Below are 27957 nucleotides of genomic sequence, written 5' to 3'. Positions count from 1 at the left end.
CCTGCACATATGTGAATGCCTGGTGCCCACAGAGGTCAGGAGGGGGCATTAGATCCCCTAGAACTGGAGTTACAGGTAGTTGTGAGGGACTATATAGGTGTTAGGTGCTAAAGGTGAGTCCTCTACAAGAGCAACAAGTACTCTTAATTCTTGAGCCATCTCTCCAGCTCCCATGTGTGAGTATTTAAATTTGAATTAATTAAAACTCAACTATAAGATTCAGTGCTTTTTGTTAAGAGACAGGTTTTTATCATGTACAGCCCTGGCATGCTTGGAACTCACTGTGTAGACCAGACTGGCCTTGAGCTCACAGATGTTCTGCCTCTGCCTTCTCAAGACGAGATTACAGGTGTAAGCCACCATGCCTGACCAAAACTCAGTGTTTCAGTCACATTACCTAAATTTTAATTTTTCAACTGTCACACACAGCTACTGGCTACTACACCAAAGGCAGAAAAGCACAGAGCATTTCTACCCCTATACAAAGTTTACTGGACAGCACAGTTCTTTTTTTTTTTTGGGGGGGGGTTTTTTTTTTTTTTTTTTTGGTTTTTTGAGACAGGGTTTCTCTGTGTAGCTTTGCGCCTTTCCTGGAACTCACTTGGTAGCCCAGGCTGGCCTCGAACTCACAGAGATCCACCTACCTCTGCCTCCCGAGTGCTGGGATTAAAGGCGTGCACCACCACTGCCTGGCTGGACAGCACAGTTCTAATGAATCATTAAAAAATTTAGACTAAAAATAAGTCATTTAATGAAATTTTAGTTATATGTACTTTTTCCTTAAAGGAAAAACAGCTCTCAATACACTGAACATATCTTAAATACAAATGACTTCGTTCTTTGAGTTCATGATGAACACTAGTAGATTTCATTGATAAAGAAAATAACCAATACACAAGTGCAGTAAGATGTGGGTACAATTCTACAGAAATGCCCCTCGGTCTTTACACTCTTGAATCTTCAGCATTATGCTTACGAACATCAATTACATTAACACTATAATACACTCTACGAGTTCCCAGGGGAGAGACCACACCATTCCATCCTTGAACCCAGTGAGGAGCAAACAGCTCTGTGTCTGATATGTCACTCTGAGTCCCAGCAGCAGAAAGAGACCATGTGCTTCAGAGGACATGTGCAAGAATGTGATGTTTTTCCCTCATCACAATCTCAAAATACAAACTACTAACTAGAATGAAGCAAACAAAACGGGCAGTATAAAAATAATGAGTTCTAGATCTCAGTAAGTGGGTGACTGTCAGAGATAACACAAATCTGCCCTGAAATGGACCGTAAGAGTGTATTATATAAACTGTTAGAATACTACCAACACATCAAGAAACGAAACATCTTTTACTATAAGTTAGTAATAAAGTCCTTCATACCAAATCTAGGTCTGTATCAATCTCTTCAGCCTGAAATGGAGTAAACCACATAGATTTCAACTGATCATCCATGACATCAGCTAGCACATATGCAGTCCTAGAATATGAGAAAAGCATTTGATTAAAAGAGTAAAAGCTATAGAAGACATAATTAAAACTATTATTCTCCAGAGGACTAATGAGATTAGCCTTTAATCCATCCAAAACCTATTCAAGAATCAGGTATCCTTAAAAACCAAAGTTTCAAAATAATCCACTGGGGGTGGGGGCGGCAATGAAATGATTCCTAATAATGTTCTGTTACACTCATAGATCAGTGCCTAGTTCAATCCTCATCAGAGTAGCTTCCTCCAGCAGCTGATAGCAGACGCAGAGAACCACAAACAACCATTAGAAGAGAGAGAGTCCAGGTCAGAGGTCTCCATCCAGTCCCTCCCCTGGGAGCTCGGGGAACCCCACTGAAGAGGGGGCAGAGGAACTGTGGGAGCCAGAGAGGTTTGAGGACACCATGAGAACACAGTCCAAGGAATCAATTAAGCAGGGCTCATGGGGTCTCACAGAGACTGAGGCGGAAATCACAGAGGAGCCTGCATATGGCTGTGCTAGGACCTCGGCATATATGTTATGGTTGCTAGCTTAGTGTTTTGGGGGGACTCCTGACAGTGGGAGTGGGGGTGTCTTTGACTCTTTCACCTGCTCTTAGGACCCTTTCTCTCCTACTGGATTGCCTCGCCCAGCCTTGATATGAGGGTTTATGCCTGGTCTTATTGTATCTTCTTGTACTGTGTTCAGCTGATGTCCCCAAGAGGCCTGCTCTTTTCTGGGGGGGCGGGGGCGGGGAGACGGGGAAGAGAAGAGGTTGGAGGGAGGGAACTGGGAGGAGTGGAGGGAGGGGAAGCTGTGGCCAGGATGTATCATATGAAAGAATAAATAAAAATTTTTTAAAAAATCCTGCTATAACAGGCTTGGGGCTTTCAGTAAATCAAACAGAGCCTGGCTTTATTTCCAAAAGGGCAGGTTGATAGTAGCATTGTACCAGTTTGAACAGAAACTTATAATATTTAAAATTTCTAAATATAGAGACTATGTCACATTGGATGCTCAATAAAGCTACAGTACTCCAAAAGTTAAGAGATTGATACCCTCAGCTGAGTATGGTGGGTCACACCTATCATTCTAGTAGTCAGAAGACTGAGGTAGGAAAATCACAAATTCTAAGCCAGCCTACACTGCAGGAAATCCTGTTTCCAAATAAACAACCACAAAAAAGAAGTCCTACATTCTCAGAGGTCAGGATCAATCAATCTTGTTCTGTCAGCCTGTTTTTATAGTCTGTATGCCTGGCATAGTATGTGTATTTTTTTTTCTTAAAAAGCAAAACAAACAACAACAACAACAAAAAACTATAAAATATGCAAGAGGCTGTAGGAAGCCTACAAACACTGTACAAAAAAGTTTGCTGACCCAAGATTCGACAGTCGTTATTTAGATAATCTAAAGCTCAAGGCCCCGCCCCCTTTACCTGTTGTTGAATAGATTCTGCAGGGACTCTGGAGCTGACAGTACTGGCTCCACATCCTGGTCACTGAGAGGCAAAGGGTCACCTGACGACTCCAGCATCTGCTTCAGTCCAACTACATTATCCAACAAAGAATCCAGATTGTCATCATCTTTTGAATGTTCCTAGACACAAATATAAGCAATGAGAAGATGCCAGCAAATAAAAACTGAGCACTTACGCCTCAACCTACTGATTGTAGCAAAAGAGGTAGAATTATACCACATTAAAAATTTGGAATACCATCCAGAAGTCATCAACTTAACATCAAGTATGTTCAAATAAAAAAAAAAAATTAAAAAAAAACCATCAAAAACACTTGTCATTTCTTTCTAAACAACAGCAGCAGAGGCATCCTGCATTCAAAAAAAAAAAATTCAAACAACACTTCCTTTGTATACTCATTAGATTCATAACAAGACGGAGAAGTGTACTCCAAATTATTAATCCAAGGCATTACCTGGTGAGTATAAATACCCAGCTAACCATTCTATTATTTTAAAAGGTCACCACAGAAAGCGTGTACTAGTCACTCTGAGAAGGTACACTGGTTTATTAATATTTTTTCTAGTTTTCTTTTTACCAAAACAAGCTTCTCTAGTTCAAGGAACAAGCTCTCTGGACTGTCTTCTTTGCTCTGTAGAAGCTGTTTTAATTCTGCGGCATTAATACTCATCGTCCGGGGCGGGTGAGCACCCTCCACCTCCATGAGACCACTATCATCTCCACAACAGCCCTGCAAATGTCACACACAACGTAAGTTTGACAGCAAGAAATCTACAAAGACGCTTCTACGTTTATTCATCTATTTCAGCCATTTGTTATACCGTGCCCCTCAATGTTATAACTTTTAAAATTCAACAAATGGCTAGTTTTAAAAAGGACTTAGTTTGCTGAAAGTGGACATGTTTTGAGTAAGAATAATAAAATAAATAGGTAAACACATATATTTAAATTATTGATACATATTTCTCAAAAAGTATTTTATAGCCATAATTATTGGTATATTTATGTTGGCACTTGATAAGACAGGTAACTGATACATGTTCAAGAGCCAGGAAGATTCCTACAAGAACAGAGAACTGAAGGAAATTGAATTATATCTCTCAAGACAATACAGTCAATAAAAATAGCAACTATCATATATAAGACCTACTGGACAAAATAAGTATTTTCTACTTTAAAATCATACATATTATTATGCACATACACACACACACAAAAGATGCATGTTAGATAGTTATGTACATGCCAAACAGTAGTTGCTAGTCTGTCTAACATCCCTTATTTTAAAATGACACAAAATGAATTATGCTTTACCAAGAGTAAAGTCCCCAAATAAAAGGGTCCCCACTAATCCTGATGCAGGATTTAATAGTTTTGTGTGAGTTTTTGTAAGTTTATGTATACCACATGCATGCAGGAACCCCTGAGGGCCAGGAGAGGGTGTCAGAGTCCTTAAAATTGGAGTCACAGGCAGTTGTGAGCTGCCTGATGTGGATGCTGAAAACCAGATCCTCTGCAAGAGTGGTATGTACTCAACCATTGAGCCATCTCTCCAACCCTAAAGATTCAGTATTTTTAATGGCATAAACATTCAAAATTTTGTTTGGAGTTAGTAACATTTGCCCTATAAATGCTTAAATGTCAAAAGCTAAATGATCATCATCATCATCATCATCATCATCATTATTATTATTTACAAGGTCGCCTGTTATTGTTGTTGTTATTATTATTATTATTATTATTATTATTACTTACAAGGTCTCCTGTAGCCCAGGCTGGCCTCAAACTCACTATGTAGCCACAAATGCCCCTGCACTGGTCCTCCTGCGTCCATTTCCCAGTTGCTGGGACTACAAGTATGTGCCATCAAACTGGGCTATGGAGTGAAAAGTATTCTTAACAAAACCCATTGGATGTGACAATGAGCCTATCGGAGCACCTGCTCTTTTCAGAGAACACTAGAGTGAGGAAGCAGCTTACACTGTACAGGAAGAAGGCACTGGCTTTAAAGAGAAATCAGTCAACCTCTGGTTCCACAGTTCTACTCTCTGCTGGGAAATGGTGAACTAGCTAATCCATGTGTTACTAGGGAAAGGATAAACAAGTTAAACAGAGCGCACTGAAGGAGTGAAGGTTTTACTTAGACAACCCTCTAGAGGCACACTTCATAAACAGAGAGATTCTGTACTTCAGTCCTTAAGAGCCCAACCCAACCAGTCTGCTTGCTGGCTTACTGGCAGTGGGGTCAGGCCCAGGGCTTACACATACTCGGCAAGGGCTCCACCGTGAGTTACACTCTCAGTCCCTAGAAAGTTTTTAAACAAATACAACACGTAAAATACAACCCATTGGGGCTGGAGAGATGGCTCAGAGGTTAAGAGCACCAGCAGCTCTTCCAGAGGTCCTGAGTTCAATTCCCAGCAACCACATGGTGGCTCACAACCATCTATAATGCGATCTGGTTCCCTCTTCTGGGGTGTAGGAATATATTCAGACAGAACATTGTATATAATAATAATAATAATAATAATAATAATAATAATAATAATAATAAACAAAAAAAACCCACTTGCTTCTAATTAAATGTAGTCTTAGAAAATGGAGGGTCAATAATAGCCAGGCAGTGGTAGTGCACCTCTCTAATCCCAGCATTCAGGAGGCAGAGGTAGGCAGATCTCTAAATTCAAGGCTAGCCTGGTCTACAGAGTAAGTTCCAGGACAGCCAGGGCTACACAAAGAAACCTTGTCTCAAAAAAATCCAAAAAAAAAAAAAAAAAAAAAAAAAGGCAAGATAGAAAATGGAGGGTCAAATTTAGCTTATGTTGAAGTTATCTGTATGTACAATATGATGGTAAGCAGTAACAACCGTTAAGGATTTTACAAACTAAACTGGGTTGGTTGTTTCAGAAAAATGGACATTGTATTAAACGTGTGTGAAGGCATCATAAATTTCATCTACCAAACATTTTATCTATTAAACTGTTCAGTACAAGCCAAGTGTAACGTAATCCAAGCTACTTGGGGGCAGAGATGGGAAGACAGCAAGTGTAAGGCTGTATGGGCTCCACAACAAGTTCAAGGACAGCCTAGACAGCTCAATGATGCCCTATCTTAAAAGAAAAACAAAGAAGAAAAGAATTGAGGATGTAGTTCAGTGGTAGAACATTTGCCTAGCATGTGCTAGGCCCTACCTGAGCTCAATCTCCAGCAACACACACACAAGATTTTAAAAAGAAGAAACACAAGAAAACATGAAGCACCGCGAACAGCCTCAGAGATCTGTAGGGCACCATCAACATCATTAAGATACTAGATTAAGCATCCAGAAGAAGGGCCAGAAAGAAAAGGCTCACTGTGCTGACATCAATCCCAGGGACCCACACGGGGGAAGGAGAGAAGAAACTTATAAAATACAATTATCATGAATTATCATGAAGAGAGCCACAGGTAGGTACCCAAAGGGCCACTAGGACCACTCAGATGGCTATTAAATGACTAACAGGTGAACAGTCCACCCTGTGCAGATACGTTGGACATGGGGATGACTCATGTGCTGCAGGATAGACCCAGACAGGTAAGTGCGGTTTTTAAAACAAACTATTTCTGGAATTATCTACTGTTGGGACCATGGGTGAATCAGTAACTAAGTCTTTAGAAAACAAAACTGTAAAGATCAACAGAACTGACAAACATTTAGCCAGACTTAGAAAAAGGAAAGAAAGAAAAAGGAAGGGATGGATGCAGAGAGCGCTCTGCCTAGCACATGAGGCCCCAGGTTCAACACCAAGTAGCACACAAAGAGGAAGACTCAAATTATAAAACCAGGAACAAAAAGGCAGACAGCTTACTAGAAATTTTGAGTTTGTAAGAAAATACTAAGGACAACTATATGCCATCAGATACTGAAGATGAACAAAGAAAAATATATTCTTAAAAGGATGAAAGCCGGGCGGTGGTGGCGCACGCCTTTAATCCCAGCACTCGGGAGGCAGAGCCAGGCGGATCTCTGTGAGTTCGAGGTCAGCCTGGACTACCAAGTGAGTTCCAGGAAAGGCGCAAAGCTACACAGAGAAACCCTGTCTCGAAAAACCAAAAAAAAAAAAAAAAAAAAAGGATGAAAAAGCAGCTTAGGCTTAGAAAGATCTGAATAGACGTAATTAAATTAGTATTTTAAAGAAAAAAGGGGCTCATGTCATCAGAACATTCTCTAAAACTGGAACCAAGAGAAGATAAGCATGGCCGTACCACAAGGTGATACATTAATCCGTGAATTATTCCATTTCACACAGAATAAAGCTTTCCCAGAAAGAAAAGCCCAGACCCCAAATGGCTCATTAGTAAAATATATCAAATAAATGAGAATTGATAACCCATCATGAACTTCCAGCTTACTCAATGAAGCCAAAAACCAGAAAAGACAGTTACAGACCAAGATCCCTTATGAATATAAATATAACAAATTGGAACCAACAATTCACATAAAAAGAATCAAATTGGACTAATCCCAGGAAAACAATGCTGGTTCAACAATCAAAAAAAAAAAAAAAAAAAAAAAAAAACCCAACCAATCCACTCAAAATAATATGGAGAAAACCCTTGTGTTTATCACAATAAAATCTAAAACGCATTGGCAAAATTCAACAACTTTTCAAGATATAAACACATAATTATGTAGCCCTGACTAGCCTGAAACTCACTATGTAGACAGCCTAGGCTAGCCTTGAACTAATGTCATTCCTCCTCTCTCTGCCTCTGAGTGCCAGGATCAGAAGCATGAACCACCAAGAATGGCAAGAAATTTGTCAACGAAATTGGAGGATGATGTCTAGACAAGAAGTCAACCAAAGAGCCTTAGACAGATTACATGCAAAAAGGAAACACACTAGCTAGTAAACCTACATTTTTCTCAAGGAATCTTGTATTTTGTAACCCTGAAGTAAAAGATTCTTTACAACGTTCTAAACAATAATTCTAAGTGTGAGCTGAATTTCTTCAAGTAGTACTGAATTGTATGTAGTGACCCATAAGATGTGTACATGCACGCACACACACTATCAGTATTTTTATGCAAAGCTAGATTATTGTGCAATAAAAACACACAGGAACTCAGAGTTTCTAACAATATGTTAATACGTATAATAAAGTTCCACACTACCAAACTTATTTAACCCTAAGTACTTCGTAAGGCAGAGGCTTCTAGAATATGGAGCACTAAGACTTAGAAAACAACTACAGAAGAGTCTGAATCAAATTTGACAAGCATGAGCAAAACAGCTGTTCTATCTTTTAGATAACATTTCATTTTATAGTGAGATGAAAAAGGCATTCTCTATGTTCCAAGATATTTTTTTAATTGAAGTAATTTTTTTAGCCTGTGACATTTGTAATGTTTTAAAGAAATCCAATAAAAATAATAAATGTACTCTTACCATTGCATCAGAGTTGAGGATCTGTCTCATGAATTCCAGAAACGAGGATGCAAGCTCCCCTGTGTCCTTACTGAACGTGCTGACCACTCGCTTCAGCAAAGTATGCAGAGCACTACTGTTTTTCCTTAGAGAGCTGAAATTAAAGACAACAGCAGAGCCAGTAAGAGCTGTAAAGAAAATCAAGAGGACCAGGCAGGCGTGGTGGTGCACACGTGTACTCCCAGTTCTTAGAAACCAGAGGAAAGCCCTAGGCTAGTGTCCTCACCCTTCCTAATGCTGTGACCTTTCAACCCTTTAATAGTTCCTCGTGTTGCGGTGACCCGCTACCATTATGAATTGTAATGTAAGTATCTGGTATAGAGGATATCTGATACATGACCCCTGTGAAAGGGTCATTTGATGCCCAAAGGGGTCACGGCCCACAGGTTGAGAACTGCTTCTCTAGGCCAACCAGGGCTTCATTGATGAGGCTGTCTTGAAAGGAAACAAGACTAAAAAAAAAAAAAAAAAAAGAGAGAGATAATGTATCAAAATGTTAAGTACATAAAATTAGTATGAGAAACAACTAAGTTCAGAATATAATTTATTTCATCATTTAAAAAACATAAAGACATAACTTAGGTGTCTCTTGTTCACAAACTATATAACACCAAAAAAGCCAGCTCATTTCTAACCTTCCATTAATTTTTTTTTTTTTTTTGGAAGGGACAAGCTAACCTGAAACTCACAATCCCCCCCTCAGTCTTCCAGGTGCTAGGATTACAGGTATGTATCCCATGCCTGGCACTTACTAAAAAACCTCCGTCAATTAATAAACTTTCAAAACCTATCACAATGCACTTGCTAGTTCCTCATTTAAACTTCTTTCCATGATGTGAGGTTTTCTAGCATCAGAGGTCAGCATTATCTCAGAGACCAGTCGGGGAAGCCTAACTGAAGAGATACAAAGAAAAAGGAAACCAAGGGTAGGGAGCGGAGGCCAAGGAACTTCTGCTTAAGAACCAGCTGGTAAATATCTAGGCTTTGCAGGCTAAACCCAACTCAGTGTTCCTACTGCAGACTGCTGGCACAGTGGGAAGTGGTGTTGGCAATGCACAAATGATGCCTGTGGTCCAGCAATGCCTTATTTGCAGTAACTACAGACAACTGGGCTCAGCTTACAGTCCAGTTTACCAAGCCCAACACACAGACTTTGTATGACAAACCCCCTTGGTGTATGTCTAAAATCCTGATCATAATCTATGCACTTACAATGTTCTTAGCTTCAACAGAATTTCAAGGGCAAACCATTTCAATACTCAATTGTCTTTTTTTTTTTTAATTTATTTATTTATTATGTATACAGCATGTATGACTGCAGGCCAGAAGAGGGCACCAGATCTCATTACAGATGGTTGTGAGCCACCATGTGGTTGCTGGGAATTGAACTCAGGACCTCTAGAAGAGAAGTCAGTGCTCTTAACCTCTGAGCCATCTCTCCAGCCCTCAATTGTCTTTTAAGCTACAACATAACCAGCCAAATGGAAATAAGTATGATATTAATAAGCAGTGTTCCCATTTACCAAATGGTCAGGTTGTGAGATGCCACTGAATAAGAATATGGTAAAGCAATAAAGAGATCAGCCTCCTCCTCTTGAGAACTTTTTAACACAGATAGAAAAGTTTGACACACAGGGATAAAATCAAACCTAAAGAAAAAGATAATAATGGAAAAATAACAGGCTCAAAACTAGACTACCGCAATTACTAGTGACTACATAAAGCCTCAAGCAAATAAGCTGTATTTGTGCATGCTCTGTCAAAAACTATGGTCTGTACTGAGCATTCGGTTCATAGCTATAATCCAGCAGCTAAAACAGGAGGATCACATTTTCCAGGCCACCCTAGGCTATAGAACAAGGCCTTGTCTCAAACAAACAATAACAAAAAACAACAATACCAAAAAAAAAAAACAAAAAAAAATCTACAGCTAATCTATTAGAATGTCTTCTAGGAAAACAAAAAAACTGGCCGTGCCAGGGCATGGTGGTACATTCTCACTACTCTGGAGGCTGAGGCTGGAGGACTGAAGCCCAGGAATCTGAATCCAACCTGAGCAACATCAAAAGGCTGGTCCACGTTGACAAACAGAACAACCCTGATGGTAGGATGTTCTGGGGAGGTTAAGGATCAGGGGACTCAGATGCAGTACTGACAGAAAGCAGAAAGGAGGTCTGCTTTGGAGAACAGTGTGGCAGCGTTTGATTGGCTTAAATAGGCACCTGGCACATGACCCAAAAACTCCATCAAGGTACCTAGCCGAAAGAAATGTTTTCTGATGCCCATGGAAGCCAGGCTTATACAGACTTCTAACAGTGCCATTCATTCATTCAGACACTTAGAAAAGATTTTAAATCCATTACTAACTGCCAATGAAACTCTGCCATACACAAAATTTTTCCTATGAAAAAATCATACTTTCAACCTTCCATAATAAGTACAAATTAACTAAATGGCAGGGCACAGTATATTAAATTCTGCAAAGCCTACCTTTTTAAGTGAAACAATCCATAATCATGCTCTGCAAGAAACATCATTGTGCGAACACATGTCAGGAGACAGTTGTAACTGCTTTCGGAGTTAGCTAGAGTCACCAGCAGACAGTCACAGATTGCAGTCATCAACTCTTTACTCGGTAGGGAATTCGAGAGCTGTTCAAGCTCAGAGACAGGACCTTCGGAAGGGCTTGGCAAAATAAGAGCGATGTCCTGAGGAAGGCAGGGAGAAACATTTCAAAATGATTATCACTATCACTCCTGGCTGTTATTTCTGAACACACACCACCAACATTTAGTAACAATCCCATTAAAATATTATCGTTGGGGGCTGGAGAGATGGCTCAGGCATTAAGAGTACTGATTGCTCTTCCAGAGGACCAGGGTTCAATTACTAGCACCCACATGGTGGGTCACAACTATATGAAACTCCAGTCCCAAGGGATCTGATGCCCTGCTCTGGCCTCTGCAGGCAGTGGGCAAGTATGTTGTGCATAGACATGCAGTAAACAAAATAATCTTACAAATAAGTAAAATTTTTTGAACATTATTGTTATGGTCCTGTCTCAAACATATTCAAACAGATAATCAACAAATGATCTTTTATAAAAAGTTACTGTAAGAACATGTATCTAAGAAAATACAGTGTTTTCCTTTATACTATTTTTTTTACCTTTAAAAAAAAAAAAACTTCTAAAATTTATCTTCCATTTACACGAAAGGAAAAGAGTTTAGCATTGACTTTGAAAAGGACAGAAGAGTCGCTTGGGCCTAACAACATAAATACATATAAGGCATTATTAGCTGCTTGCTGGCATCTAAGTAGTTTTTTCATCTCAGACTCAGAAAGACAAATACCACCACTGCTCTCTCTCATATGTGGATCCTAGCTTCTCATTTTCATGTTACTCGTGGGACTGAGTGAAACTAGAAAAGGGATTGTGGCCGGGGGGAGGGGGGGATGGCGCACACCTTTAATCCCAGCACTCGGGAGGCAGAGGCAGGCGGATCTTTGTGAGTCCGAGGCCAGCCTGGTCTACAGAGCGAGATCAGGGAAGGAGCGAGATCCAGGAAAGGCGCAAAGCTACACAGAGAAACCCTGTCTCGAATCCCCCCCCCAAAAAAAGAAAAGGGATTGTGTGAGGGAAGATGAGGTTTTCAGGGGGAGGACTGGGGAGATGTGAAGGTGGAGCACAGACTAATGCAGACAAAGGGCACAAACACAGGCGGGAGTGTGGACGGAGAGGAGCAGAGGAGACTGACCACAACACAGCATGTCTGAAAACGCCATCTTCTCCTGCCAGGGTCAGTGTTCTTCAGGGGTGTGGCCTTTGATAGGCTGCCCATGCTCTGGTAGATGGCCCTACACCCAAGTATGTGCTGGGGACACTAAATGGACTCAGTGGGTTAGGAGAAAAAAGGAACACATGAAATTGGAAGATAATACTGGTGAGGAGACAGGAAGAACGGGGTGGACTGGAGAGGAAGGAATGAAGGTGAGGGGTGGACTTGATCAAAACTCATTGTATGTGTGTATGAAATTCTCAAACATATTTATACTTTACAATAGAAGAGAGAAGATGGCCTGTATAAGGAACTGAACTTGGCAGTTTCAATTTTAAAATGGTTAAAAAGCTTTGATAGTGAAATACCATAGATCAGCCTGTTATTCATTAATTTAGACTCCTTTTAGATTATAGAGGCTTCTAGAAATAAAACTTTTTGGCTGAAATTTTAGTAAACTTATCAATATTGGAATTTAAAGCTTCATAAAGAGGGACGAATAAAGCAAACAAACTTTAGGCACAATCTTCAATTAAATGTGTCCCTCTACTTTTTATACTTTTAAAATTCAAGCTTTCCAATATTAAGCATGTCAAGCTAATTACACATAAAGAAACATCCACTACTCACTACAGAAGTCGACTGTGCTTTCAGGGGTACGAAAACACAGATCTGCATCAGAAAGCAAATGGAATGGAATCTGAGTGAAAGGCTGCTCTGAATGAAGGCTAAGTGGAAAAAAAGTAAGGGGTCCTAGCCGTACTCAGCAGTCATGTGACTCAACGTGATACTTAAACACCAATCACAGAAGCCTTAAACTTTACAACTAGGTCCACAATTACAGTCTACCACTGCTGAAAAAAAGGCACACGCAAGCCCTAAGTCTTCAATGCAACTGAACTGCACTTTCATCATCCAACATAGGCTTTTACTAAAAATATTGTCTGCAAAAAAAAAGTCACATCTGTTGACTAGATGGCATGAGCATTCTGACTAGCAAAACTGCACTGACACGTGGAAATGTTCTCTAAAGATCTCAATCAATGGAAATAGATAGAATTTCTGTCTCATGAAACTATAAACAAGTCAACAATACAAACAGCAGGAGAAAAGCACTACTGGTCAAGAGCACACTAGAGCTGCGGCGACCCCTGCTGCTTCTCTGCTGTCCACAGGAAGCAGGCATGTGGCACACACTGCCATCCCAGCACTTGGGAGATGGAGGAAAACCAGTAATTCAAGGTCAGCCCTGGCCTCACAGCAAGCTTGAGGCCAGTTGGGGCTACAAAAGACATAGTCTCAAAAGATTAACCATACAAAGAAATTATTCTCACATTGACTTAACCAATATCAAAGTTATAAAACTGAAGAATGCCTTCATACATATTAATATAATTAGGAAGGAAAGTAATACAGTAAATATTAATTAGCAAAAAAAGTATTGAAAATTAGCACAAAAACAATCACCTAAGGTGGCAATACTACTACAAAAGGAAACATCTCCTCAGAGACCCAAAAGCTAAAGCCAAAGAGAACTATGATGCACTAGATCAGCTTGTTTTTCTTCCATATACCAAACTTACTTCCTATATAGCCCAGGAGTGATACAGCACAGGCAGGCTCTTTGCTCCCAGCCAAGATTTACAAAACACAGCACTCAAGCACACATCAACACACACACTGATGATAAAAAACTGAATACCTGGTCACAGAGAGATTGCAAAATGGACGTGACATATTCCACACACTGCTGTCGAACAACACTGTCCCCAGGAGACCGTACCAAAGCTAAAAGATCCTGGAATATCTCTGCGTATCTTTCATCGCCTTTAATAGTTCCGTTAATTAGATGTAAAATAGCTAATTTACAAGCTTTGTGTGAAGCCAGAGCATCGAGGAGAGCAAGCAACCTGGTGGTCTGGCTAGTGTACTGCTTTTCTTTATCTTCTGAAGCGCTGAAATAAAACCGATGCATTCAGTAAACAAGCTGCTGGATTTTAAAGGCATCATCTAACATATTCTATATCCAGTCACACAAATTTTGCATAAAACATACATCTCATTCCTTGGATAAAATGATAATTTTATAAATTCAGATCTTTGATAATATACTTCACCTTTTAGAACTGCACAACTGGGACAGGAAGGTGACTCATCAAGTAAAGGCACCTGTGGAACAACCCTAGTGTTCAAGCCCCAGACCTCATGAAGGAAGGGGAAAAATCAACTATAGAGTTGTCCTGACCAAACACATGAGCAGGCATATGCACACATGTACACATTACACAATAATAATAAGTTAAAAAAAAGCCCCAAATCAAGACCTTCAACCTAACTTGCATATGAAATGAGGAGATAGTCTTCTAAAGAAAATAATTTACATATATTAATTTATGCATACATGTGTGCATGTGTGTGTATTTACACATCCATATGTTATCTGAGCCTACTAAACCCTAGTTTTCAAACTATGTAAAGGAGGGTATCTGTGTCAAGAGCAACTTGAGGAAAACTTCTTAAGGTGTAATAAAAATACCTTTGCAAGTCTTCTACAATCAAGTCCAACACAGTTCTCATGATCAGAAGGGCAGTTGGAGATGCAAGGTCACACAACTGAACACAAACACGCCGCAACATATGTTGAATGGGCTGGCAGGCTGTGCCAGAGAAAGAACGAACTATTTCTTGGAGCAACTTTGCTTGAACATGAAGGTGCATGCTCCACAATTTTCGGGTGTTGAGTGCCACTGATATATCATGTGGCTCAATAACCTGTTAAAAAAGTATAACGTGTGTGTACATAGATTTTTAATATTTATTATAGTCGCAAAACTGTTCAGGAAGAACTGTTATAAAAAGAACACCTTTACTGCATGCTTAAAACATAATTTTCTATTACATAATTAAACAATTGTTTGCATTCAACAAGTCTAAAAAAAAAAAAACATTGTTCTTAGGTTGGCAGTCAGTTGAGCAGAGTCCATTGGTGAAGCAATCTAATTGGCAAATTCTAGAACACGATAGAGGGGAGAAAAAAAGATTTGAAATAACAGGAAAATGTAAGTACAAGCATATACAACAACATAACCAAACTCACTTTGACAACAGGTATTTAAAATGTTACCCCACATTTCCAACTGCTTCAGTCTCATCTCGCCCTCCACTCAGTACTCTGTCTTTGGGAAAGAGGATGGAGACTTGCTTGGATCTGACCAGCATCCCTGGCTTTATCTAAGGAGCTAGTGCAGTCATTACAAGATGCATGTGATAGGAAGTGATACCTGCGTGGTCTGCATGGGCAAGGGAAGAGGCAGCAGCTCTGAGAGGAGAATGAGTCCAGAGAAGAAGCCTTCCGGAACTTTCAAGATGGAAGAGAGCACTTCCTTTAACATTAAAGACCAAGTATTATTGGCCAGGGTCTCTTCAGAGATTGTGAGCTTTTCATTAACTCCTTGTGTAAAAGTCAGTAAGATATCAATGATATCATTCTGAATTTTCTGCTCATCACTATCCAAACGACCTGAGAGAGGGATAGAGCACAGGAGCATGTGTAAAGTAACAAGTGCTGAAGGAACACGCATGTCCTTAAACTCAAAGGATCCACCTCTCAGGAGCTCCGTCAGCATGGTTTTAAGAAGAGTGAGTGTGCAGCGAGCCACTGAAATGGTAGTAACTCTGTGAAGGGTAGTCCCCATGTTCACATGGAGCCTCCAAGGCTGCGTCAAAATAGTGTTCAATTTTTGCAGAACCCGAATAAAGGTGTCCATTCCTTCAGCAGAAAAAAGCTGAATAACAGCAAGGTTCCATTTCAGGTCCTTCTGTTGACCTTTAGATAGGATAAGGAAGGAATAAGAAAAAACTAATTACTTACATGCTAATAATCGAGAATATTTTAAACAGTTAATAAATTATAGTTACACTAGGCTTAAAGTATGGCATTTTCAAAGTATATTAATTATATTACCTTCAATGGGAGGTGGCGGGCATGCCACATTACAGAGAACACGTAAGGCAGTGGTAAGGCCAACTCCTTCTGCAGTCATCAAGTTATCAATATTCTTCAAAAAAAAAAAGCAGACAAGTTTAAGGTAGTCAGAAAATTTGAGCCTCTAGAGGTAGGCTATGCACTTGCATGTGTAAGACCTTAAGTTTAGTCTTCAGCAGAAAGCTTTAGGTGCACACACACTTCAGCATGTTTTAAGCAGGAGAAAGCTGGTGCAGTGGTGCACACCTGCAATGCCAGCAGCCTTCAGGAGGCTGAAGCAAGGATGACAGTGGCGAGTTTGAGGCTAGCCTTGGGTTACAGAGTGAGTTCTAAGGCAGCCAGGGTTAGACACAATACCCTGTATCAAAAAATACACCAACAAACAAGAGATAGCATATAAGAAAAACTCTAGTACTAAAGAATTTTATATAAATTATTTCACCTTGGGTATATTTTTTCCTTACAAAATTTTCATTTTTTTAAATTTTTTTAATGATTTATTTTTATTTTATGTGCACTGGGTTTTGTTTGCACGTATGTGTGTGTGTCAGATCCCTTGGAACTAGAGTTAGACAGTTGTGAGCTGCAGTGTGAGTGCTGGGGATTGAATCCGGGATCCTCTGAAAGAGCAGCCAATGCTCTTAACCACCGACCCATCTCTCCACCCACATCATAGGTACATTTTGTACTGTACAATATTATGTAGAGAAAGATCAAATGTAATACATTTGCATAGTCCTAGTACTAAAACAAAGCCAGTAAACAGAAACCTATGACTCAGGAGGCAGAGGTTAAGTGAATCTCTGTGAGTTTGAGGCCAACCTGGTCTACAAAGTGAGTTCCAGGAAAGGCTCCAAAAAGCTACACAGAGAAACCCTGTCGGGGGGGGGGGGGAGGGGGGGGGGAATGATTTTAAAATAAGCTGGGCAGTGGTGGTGCATACGTTTAATCCCAGCACTTGGGAGGCAGAGGCAGGCTCTATGAGTTTGAGGCCAGCCTGGTCTACAAAATGAGTTCCAGGACAGCCAGGCTGTTACACAGAGAAACCCTGTCTTGAAAACCAAAAACATAAAACAAAACAATAATTTAAAATAACCTTTTTTCTGTATACCCATTTTATATTATCTTCTCTCACAAACAAAGCAATGACTATGCTGACAACTGAGATCTTGTGTTCTGGGGTTGTGTTGTGTTGTGTTGTGTTGTATTGCTGTTTTTGTTTTGAGCCCAGGTGTCACTAGGATGCTGGATTAGCCAGGAGCTTTAGTTCTGTTCCCTCTGCCTCCTAAGTGGCTAGAATTGCAGGCATGCACCATTGTTCCAGACTGAATTTGAAAAGCCAAAGCCCATGGTTACTAAACCTTTATCGGGACTTAGGGGGGAATCTTGGAACATTTATAGACTAAATAGCATTCATTTTTTTAAAATGCAGACACCAAAAAGAAGAGAAAAGGGGTTGGGGATTTAGCTCAGTGGTAGAGCGCTTGCCTAGCAAGCGCAAGGCCCTGGGTTCGGTCCTCAGCTCTGGAAAAAAAAAAAAAAAAAAGAAGAAGAGAAAAGACAAGAAATGTAATTGTTTTCTGTATTTAACAGCTGACTATGTTTTGTTTGCAAATACCAAATAGTTTTGTTTACATTTGTAGCTTTCACAAACTACTGTTATAAATAAATTTATAACTTGAAAAAAATTACACTAAATGATTTAAGTATCCCAACTTCTAAGGCTCAGGGCATAAGCTTTAAAAACAAACAAAAATCCCAGTCTCCCTAATATGCTTCCATTTTCCATTGCCCTTTTCCCTCCACTTTTTTCTTGCAGTTCTACAAATTACTGAGACAACAAGAAATCCTAAGTTTCAACATTGGATCAATTGCGTTTAGCATATCTTAGGATAGGAATTACTTATAATATCAAAATTAACAGGACAATGATCTGAACAGGATGTGGTGGTATATGACTGTAATCTTAGGACTCAGGTAGAGGTCAGACAAAGCTCTAGAACCAGATCTTATCTCAAAACAAAAACCAAATAGAGATAAATACAAAGTTATATAAAAATCAAAATTTTGGTTTTGTTGTTTTGGTTTTTTGAGATAGGGTCTCATGTAGCCCAGGCTGTCCTCAAACTCACTATGTAGCTGAGGACAACTCTGAACTGATCCTTACAGGTGTGGACTACCACACCCTGTGTACATGGTTCTGGGAATGGAAGCCAGAACATTCATTCTAGGCAAGCACTCTGCCAACTCAGCTACCTCCCTAGCAAGGTTTCCTATGCAGTCTCTGCTGGCTTCAAACCTGCAATCCTTCTGCCTCAGCCATCCCAGTGCTGAGACTACAAGTATGTACCACCATGCCCAATTTGAAATTTGAAATTATGGAACATAATTCAATTTCTTTTCTTTTTCCTCTTTCCTTTCCTTTCTCATGTAGCCTGGACTGCCTTGAATTACTATATAGCAGAGGATAACCTTAACTCCTGATCCTTCTGCCTTCCCTTCTAGAGCTGGGATTGCAGGCACATACAACAACAGGCATGTGTAATTTAATTTCTAGAACTCAATTTCTTATTAAATACTGTAATTCAAATCACCTTACATTTACTGCACATGCCATCAAAAATCACCCTACCATGTCCACGTAAACAGAATACACAATCTGAGTTTACAGAGCATTAATTACTAATGAATGAAAAAGAAAAACATTAAGTTTCACCTGCCATTTACAACACTGTTAAGAACACAATGGCACCAAAGGAGATAGAAATATTCCTAAGAGCCAGGCATGGTGGTGTACACCTTTAATCCCAGAACTCAGGAAGCAGGGCCAGGCCAATCTCTCTAAGTTCCAGGCTGGTTTGGTCTACATAGTAAGTTACAGGCCAGCAAGGGCTGGCTACACAGTGTGACCTTGTCTATAAAGAAAAACAAAAAATCAAAAACCTAATCTACAAAAATATATATATATATAATTTATACATATATATATATATATATATATATATATATATAGAGAGAGAGAGAGAGAGAGAGAGAGAGAGAGAGAGAAAAGAAGACAAGAAGGAACCACTGCAACAGCAAGATCTGAGGCAGATAACTCTAAATACCTTGATATTACTTCAAAATAGCAACAAACGGTCAATATACACAAAGTACTTTAATAATATGCTACAAATGCAAAACCAAGGTGGCTTTCCCTCTCACATACACAACCACATAGAGCTCCTCAGCTGAACAGTAGGGGATAACTCAGTCTATACTGATATAGTTTAAAACGTTTGTATGTATGCCTTCAGCCCATCTTGCTATGCTGTACACTGGGTGGTGAAAAGAAAAAAAAACTTCCAAGATTAATGATGAATGTACTATTTTTTTATTATGAAATATTCATGAATTTTTCAGTATTAGTTATTATGAAACATAGATTTCACAGATTTCAACTTTTAATTTCAACTACAATGTCACTATCTAAAATTAGTAACAGAGAAAACAGGTCCACACTGGAATTATCTGGAATTGGCTATATCAATTTTCACCTAAACATTCTGAGTTAAATTATTTCATTAATTCAGGTTTAGGATACCATTAGCATTTAACTTGAAATGTTTTTGTAGTGCCTAGGAGACAACTCGGCAGATAAAAGCTTTCCAAGAAGCCTGGTGATTTTTGTTCTATCCCTGGACTCCATGTGGTGGAAGAGAGAACCAACTCCCACAAGCTGTCTTCTGACCTCCATACAAGGAGTAACACGGATTTAAACAGAGCATCAATATGCATGTATGTTCATGGACATGATTATCTACATCCAAGTATCAAATATTGTACTACAAGTTAAAGGGGCCAGTCAAGGCCATGACTTCTACATTATCTAGAAAGTAACTTCAATATTATAACTATGTATCATCACAGTTTCACAACAATCAAAGCCCTTTTAACTTTTACTTACCTGTTTAACATATTCAATTAGATTTGGGATGCAGTTAATTTCAAATCTGAGGTTTTTCAGAGGTTCAAGCCACTTGCCAAGTTCTTAGAAACAAAAAGAATAATCTATAATATTTTTAAATGAAGTCTTTATAATAAAACATTTCTCCCCAAAGGAAAACATCACATCTGCAGTCATTTCAATTATCTAGATTTTACAAAGGATGAACTCTGGTGTCTAAAATCTTTTTCTGTTTTTAGGCTAGGTCTCATGCTATACCCCAAAATGGCCTCAAACTCATGATCTTCCTGTCTAAGCCTCCCAAGTGCTAGGATTATGGGTACATACCGCAAAGCCCACTTTCTGCATACAATTCTTTACACATGCTTTAAATAAAATGAAAACTACTATGCTGACTCAAAACTTAGTGATGACTATTAGTTATCTGAGTGCTTATCCAGTCTGCCTAATTAAAACGAATTTATTGCGGTAGCCAATGAAAACACTAAAACAAGATTTATAAATACGAATATAAACTAATATAATGCAGCATTTATTTACTGCTGTCTCCAACCCCCCCAACACAAATTTTATATATATATATTTTTTTTTCTAATAGACTCAAGTTATGAAGAGACTTTAGTTGAGTAACCCTTCTTCCTTTAACAGGAAATTTCCCTTTTGTCTTTTCTTTTGTGTGTTACTGGGTTAGATTAAACCTGGGCTGTCATGCATGCTAGAGAAACACCTGAACATTGAGCTGTATCACTAGCCTGATTTTGTCAACTTCTTAACTTGTCATTTTGAAATTAACTACTTTTAAAAGTAGTCCAGTGTGCTAATCAACAGTAGTCCTGTCAGTTAACTCAGAACAGTGCAAACATCTAAATGTAACAAAACACGCAGAAACAGAACTAGAGCAAAAAACTGAACCTGTCCACCTCACTGCCTCGTCTATCCTGATTAGCCAGACCACTATTAGACACTTTCAAACTTTCTCATTTAAATTCTAAAACCCTTAATGAAACCTTAAGTTTTCTAAACTCTTTTCCTAAAAGGCAACTCAAGAAATTAAAAACATGTTGGAGAGATGGCTCAGTGGGCAAGGTGTCTGCTGTGCCAAGTATGAGAACCTAGGTTCAGATCTCTGACACTCAGGCAAAAGCCAGGCATGGTGTAAACAGATGTCACACACCCGTAACACCAGCACTGGTGTGGCAGACAGATGTATCTCAGGGGCTTGCTAGCCTGCCATGCTAGTTAAAAATGGCAAGCTCCAGGTTCAGTGAAAGACCTTGTCTCAAAAAAATGAACTGGAAACACATCAGATGTCATCTTCTACCCTCAAGACCTATGTATGCACACACATGAATGCACACCCACACCCATGCACACCACATGAACATACACACAAACATGAAAAAGCAATGATTACAAGAATTCAGCCTTTTTTCCTCATGCATCACAAGTGTTTAAAATGACTCCAGGTACCATACCTTGCAACTTAGCATTATTTTCATCTGCTTTACAAAGCTTCAAGAGAGATGCTGCATGCTGTTCTAGCATCTGGACATCACTGGAAGACTGAACCACCACCAAAATAAGTATGCATGCATAGTTATAAGCTACTGACTTCTTAGACTTGGAATCACTGAAATAAAATAAGGTTTTTAAGTGTGGGGTATAAAAATACTTTTTCAGGAATAAATTTAAACATTTTTTGGTATGTTGTTTTAAAGAGATCAAGGAAATTTACAATCCAACACTATCAACACCACCTAATTTCCTGAAAATAAAGAATTAGCTGTCACACTTCACTTTCGAGTCCCCTGAAAAGAGTATTAACAGTTGTCCCTCAGTATCCATGGAGTACTGGTTCCAGAACCCCACAGATACCAAAGTTCGTGGAGCCACCAGTCCCTTGGCACAGTATCACAGAATATGTGCACATCTTCCCATCTACTTTAAATCAACTCCAGACTACTTGGGATACTTAACACAATGTAAATATTATGTGAATAGCTGTTGCATTGTTTACAGAACAAAGACAAGGAAAAAGCTTGTACATATTCAGTGCTGACACTCTCACTATATGATTCACACTGGCCTGAAACTCACTATGTAGCAAAAGATGGCTTCAAATTCACAATCTTCTTTCCTCAGCCTCCCAAGTGCTGGGATTACAGGTATGTGCCACCATGCTAGGCTTAGATCCATTTCTCTCATGCACATTTTTTTTTTCTTGAGATAGGGTCTTGTTCTGTAGACCAAATTGCCCTCAAATTTATAGGTCTGCTCCAACATGCCCAAGCGATCTAAATATTTCTGATTCATTGTGAGTTGAGTATACAGAAACAGAACCCATAGGTAAGGAGAGACAACTGGATACAAAAACAAACTCAAAAACATCACCGAGGAAAGTAAAATTCACAAGAACAAATGAACAATGAGATACTAACAAGCATGTTTCATTAACAATGAGTATTAGGAAGTGTGTTTCACTGGTCTCCTTTAACACCTCCATCGAACCTTGAAAACAGGAACAAATGTGATCATCTACCGACCTCACTCATCTTCCGTTCCAGAATCACTACGACCGTCTACACAGGCAGAGAGGCACTGTAGTTGCTTTCATAGCTACACGGAGTTGGACCAAGTCCCCACCGAGAAGGCAGCTACCTCTATGTCACTGTCTTGCATGTCACTGAACACCTGCACCTTGTCTGCTTTTCCCTGACGTAAGCTAGGAGGAGAGCAGGCCTCTCTTCTCACAGCCAAAATCCTCGGCCCTATTCGGCAGCTCTTTATATCATTCTCCTCCTCAATTCTCTCACTGACCAAAGCAATTCCAAAATCAGGACGGATGGTTCAGAAAACAGACAGTAAGAGAGTGCAGGCACTACACTTCAGGCATCTATTTCTGGGCTTTAAGATTCCTTCCTACACAGGCAAAGGGATACTGTAAGAAGGTAGGTAACTGAAAGAAGCTGGAAAAAGCCCACAGCAATGCTTACTAGCCACATCACAGAGGTTCCTGCTAGTCTAATTTTTAATTAGCATATGTTATGACAAAGGATATATATATATATTATCTATAGAAATACATACATATGTGTATATACCAAAAGAGACTTCTTTTGTAAAGCATCTACCCCATTAGTGATCTAGTTCTCTAATGTAACTGAGATTTGACGGAGTAAGTAGACAATTACCCGAGGGCTTCTTTGGAATAGTACTCCATCAGAGTAATGAGACTTTGAAGGTTTTTGTCAAGGCTGAAAACATGGCCCACAGCTGATCTTCCCACAGGATTAAAAGTAATCAGATAAAGATTGTGGAGGGTGCCTAGGAGATCTGAATGGTCGGTTTCTTCACTGGCTGTACAACGCTGGAAATGGCTGAACAGCTCTGTAATGCACTGCAGAGTCTGAGTTGAGTCCTGCAGCCACAAGGCAAATGCATCATCAGCTCCATCCGACTGAAGACCTTCCTCTTCATCTTGATCATAGAGGTGGCACAGAGCTCGGATCAGTAAGTTTGTTGCTTCATATTCTGACATAAAAAAGAGAAGGCCCTTTTGTGACTGTGCAAGAAACTTTAAAACATCCTTTGTGGCTTGCAGTACACCAGGGTGGGCACTTGTTATTGGAATCGACAGGAGCAAGGTGACCAACTCCAAGAAGTGGTGGCTGTGAAGGTACCTACGGAAGTCAAGTGAGACATTTCAGGTAGTGCAAAGCATTCCTCACAACTCAAAATCACAAGACCAGACAAAGTAAACATGTGAATGGCTTTAATCCTCACCCTCAGAAATACAGTTTCCCCTTAAATGGAAACAATTGTAACAATGTGAACACCAACTCTCCTCTGTGGTGTCAAATGAAAGCAAAAGTTCTGAATAGTCAAGAGACTCAAAATGACTGATGACAGGTTTTCTTTTTTCCTTAGTCACCATTGACTCTGATTCCTGTTTCTAAGCCATTCACCAAAGGCTCCTTTTTCACTATGGTCTGTCTCTCTGTACTTCACAGAGTACCACTCTGTACGAACTAGTGTATCCAGGGGATATACTGTCTACATAGTACAGAAACATCTCATGGATTTAGATTTACTACAGATATGAGTTAGTATCACCAGAGAAAAATACCACTATAAATTGTGGCATGTAAGTACTTACTACTAAACACAGACTTTTGGTTTTGTTTTGTTTTCTACATCAAATCTAAGAACTATTCTTAGGTCTCAGGTTGGCCTCAAACTCGCTACACAGCCCAAGATAACTTCAAATTCACAGCAATCCTTCTGTTCAACCAAGTGATGGGATTCCTAGTGCCAGTCACCAGGCTCTGGCTGCAGAATTATGTCTTTTTAAAGAGTGTGTGCGAGTGTGTGTGTGTGTGAGAGTGTGTGAGTGTGTGCGAGTGTGTGTGAGTGTGTGTGAGTGTGAGTGTGTTGAAATCAGAGGACAACCTGAGAGCTGGTTCTCTGGTTCTCTCCTTCTATTACGTGTGTTCTGAGGATCAAACTGAAGCCTCCAGGCTTAGTGGCAAGTGCCTTTACCTACTGGGTCATCTTGCCAGCTTCAGAACTATTCTTAGTATATACAACAGTTTTTTAAAGATTGATTTTTAATTATGTGTCTCTGTGTGTGTCTGTGTGTGAATACATACATGTGGGTGTAGGTCTATGAGGTGACCTGAGGTGGCCAGCACCAATGGATTCCCTGGGAGATGGAGTTACTGGCAGCTGTGAGCAACGCGGTGAACGTGGGTGCTGGGAATCAAGCTGGTCCTCTGAAAGGGCAGTATGAGCTCTTAAACGCTGAGCCAGTTCTCCAGCCCCCAGTATACATCGTTTTAGGAGGAAAGCAGGTAAAATGTACCCACTACTACAAAACAGACGTAAATGTTACTGACAACTTTTACTGGTTTTTGTTTGTTTGTTTTTTGAAATAGGGTATAGCACTGTAGATCCAGGCTGGCCTAACAATATATAGGCAAAGTTGGTTTCAAACATGTGGCAATCCTCCTGCCCCTGCTTCATGAATGCTGGGATTATTATGCGCCACCATTCCTCGATAAACTCTTCTAAAATCGTATTTTTTAGAAATGAAGCTTAAAGAGTTTCAGGGTGAAAACAAACAAACAAAAACAGGAAAAAAAAAATGTTTTTTCCCCAAAAAAATTTTGAAATGGGAAAGAATCTAAAAAAGATTAGCTTAATGTACATTTATTATCTTGAGTTTGGAAAAGTATTTTAATTTCTTAAATTTGAAAGTCTGACACTTCACACATGTAGTCACTACACATAGAGATACAACAGCTTCTGGAAACTCCTGTTGAACTATTACTAATAAGTAGATGAAAAGTCAGAATTTATACTTATCAAAAACTAATAATGAGTTTAAATTTTTAAGGTTTAGTTTTACTTTATGTGTATGGGTATTTGGCCTACATCTATATCTGTGCACCATGTGTGTGCAGTGTCCACAGAGGCCACAAGAGGACATCAGAGCCTCTGGAACTGGAGTTACTGATGGTTGTGAGCCACCATGTGGGTGCTGGGAACGGAACCCGGGTCCACTAGGAGAGGACAAGTACTATTAATCACTGAGTCATCTCTCCATGCCCTAAAACGAACTCTTTAATCCTTTCACTGCTTAAACTAGGGCTTCCAGAATATTTTTATTATAATATTCGTGACAATTACTCATGAATATCACAGTATTCATAATAAACACCCTCAGTGACTACCTATTGTAAACCCAAAGATTACTCAAAATGACAAAATTACCCTAAGTATATCCTTAACTTCCTTATAGACTGCCTGGAAAGTAGTTAATACAGCAAGCCTCACACGGCTATCTCTACAAAGACCCACTTTGTAAGTTTGGCTCTTGACCAATACATCTGTGAACCTGGATTTCACAGAAACCTACTCCCCCAAAAGTAAAGGATGGCTCACCATGTCTAAGTTATTTATGCAAACAAAATACTTTATGCAAAATATCTGCTTCTTGTCTGGACATAGAGAATTCTGGAACACTATAGGAAGTGAATTGATTCCTGGATGCCAACTAGTTTGACATATTTATTTCACATTGCATAGATACATCCAAACAGCATCTTAATTGTTTCTAAAGCCTCAGTGTCAAGTTTCTAGCTCGAGCAGTTAACACACTGATACAGCCTGTTCCTGGGAGTCAAGCAGGTCCCAAACAAGGCACTGAGGCTCTCGAAGACTGTGACTAAGGTGCCTTACTCCTTTGCAAGAATGCCTTGAGCCCTTGCTGAGTACAGTTGCACACTGAATCCTATGAGTCCTGCTAGAAAAAAACTGGGATGTGGTGATATATTGTGTCCCCCAATACACTGTGCACCCTAATAAAGCTTACCTGAGAATCAGAGGAAAAAGCCAGCCACTATATTAAACATAGAAGTCAGGTAGTAGTAGCACATGCCTTTAATTCTAGCATTCAGGAGGCAGAGATCCATCCGGACCTGTAAGTTCAAGGCCACACTGGGAACAGAGCCAGGCATGGTGGCACATGCCTTTAATTCCAACGTTAGTTAACCATAAAGGTCTGGAGTCCTGTACAGACAGACAGGAAGTGACAGAGCTGGGCAGAAAGAGGAAGTGATGTAGCTGGACGGAGTGAGGAAGTGAGATTGCAGAACAGAAAGGCATATAGGTGTGGGTAAACAGGAAGTAGGTCTCTTTGGAGAGTGAGACGTCAGTAAGGTGTTGGCTGTGGCTTGTCCTATTCCTCTGATCTCTCAGTTTTTACCCCAATGTCTGGCTCTGGGTTTTTTATTAATAAGACTGTTTAGCAATTCGTCCTACACTGGGGCTGATTTTGTGGACCCTCAAATGTACTGTTAGAGCCTTCCTGTCACTTCAGAGTAATCCTTCCAAAACATAATGATTCTCTTTCCAGATTTCTGACTCCTGATGTACAAGTTCCTGTCACTAAAATCATAGTTCCGATTCTTACCTTGACTAGGAAGCTCCAAATGCTGTTAGCTCCTTCTCACAGTCTCTCACCTATGAAGTCCCATGCTGGAAGTTACTCCCTCATAGCCTCCATGACAGCACTGTATTTGGTCTTCCCTTCTTGGTACACACCACTATAAGCCAAATAGCATCCAGTACCCTAATCTTAGAATTGCTGATTTACCCAGTGATTTCAGTGACTTTTCTGTCATAATCATCTTGCAGCATAAAATTTCAGAACACTACTTTAAGCAAATCTGCTACTCCAAATAGTCAATATCTTCCTAATTCCAAAACTACAGCCCACAGTCCTTCACACAGCATCCAAGCCCTTCATCTCCTCCTCTCCATACAGAGTGAGGAGGGACAGCGTTTACTAAGCAGCTAATTACTACTTTCTCTTCAGGAACTGAAGCAGCACTTTCCTTCCCTCACTCAGTACCTCAGCCCCCATCAAGACACAACTTTATCCCTCGTACTCCATTAGAAATGAAGTTAGCAGTAACAATGCCTCAGTCCTTTGCTGTCTCTCTTCATATTACAAAAGTAATTGTATTTGCACACTCACATGGTTTCTACTCTCCTGCCAAAGCCAAAGTCTCCCTTTTAATACTGGACTTCTTTCTAGACAGAGTCTCATGAAGTAGCACTGGCTGGCCTGGAACTCAGCTCTAATTGCCTCTGCCTCTCAAGTGCTGAGATTAAAGGCATGCACCACCGCACCTGACCTCATCTCCTAGCAAACCCTGTTCCAGCAACTGTCTCTTCCTCCCACTGAGTTATAAAACCTGTCATTCTTCCCAGTTTACAAATGTGCTGTGCTTTCTCAGTCCAGAAAAATGAAATAAAAATATGCCT

The 27957-nt window shown here is 39.8% G+C and overlaps 1 protein-coding gene and 1 non-coding gene across 3 annotated transcripts in view; one reads left to right on the top strand and one right to left on the bottom strand.

Moving 5' to 3' along the window:
• The window catches only part of Virma (vir like m6A methyltransferase associated), a 64127-nt gene that overhangs the window by 6638 nt on the left and 29532 nt on the right, over positions 1 to 27957 (bottom strand). For both annotated transcript variants that reach the window (XM_059253860.1, XM_059253859.1), the window contains exons 9-20: positions 23319 to 23807; positions 21603 to 21757; positions 20128 to 20210; positions 16161 to 16254; positions 15478 to 16022; positions 14733 to 14968; positions 13899 to 14151; positions 10908 to 11125; positions 8379 to 8511; positions 3527 to 3679; positions 2908 to 3068; positions 1386 to 1482 (exon numbers count right to left, since the gene is read on the bottom strand). In XM_059253860.1, coding sequence (XP_059109843.1) covers positions 1386 to 1482; positions 2908 to 3068; positions 3527 to 3679; positions 8379 to 8511; positions 10908 to 11125; positions 13899 to 14151; positions 14733 to 14968; positions 15478 to 16022; positions 16161 to 16254; positions 20128 to 20210; positions 21603 to 21757; positions 23319 to 23807 — 2617 coding nt within the window. The remainder of the gene's footprint in view (positions 1 to 1385; positions 1483 to 2907; positions 3069 to 3526; positions 3680 to 8378; positions 8512 to 10907; positions 11126 to 13898; positions 14152 to 14732; positions 14969 to 15477; positions 16023 to 16160; positions 16255 to 20127; positions 20211 to 21602; positions 21758 to 23318; positions 23808 to 27957) is intronic.
• On the top strand, positions 11621 to 11746 carry LOC131905447 (U6atac minor spliceosomal RNA). The gene has a single exon (XR_009377956.1). It is a non-coding gene; the product is annotated as a U6atac minor spliceosomal RNA (small nuclear RNA).

This window comes from Peromyscus eremicus, chromosome 2, assembly GCF_949786415.1.
Source record: "Peromyscus eremicus chromosome 2, PerEre_H2_v1, whole genome shotgun sequence".
Taxonomy (NCBI): Eukaryota; Metazoa; Chordata; class Mammalia; order Rodentia; family Cricetidae; genus Peromyscus; species Peromyscus eremicus.
The sequence above is the reverse complement of the archived record's forward strand: the minus strand, read 5'-3'. Positions and strand labels throughout refer to the sequence as shown.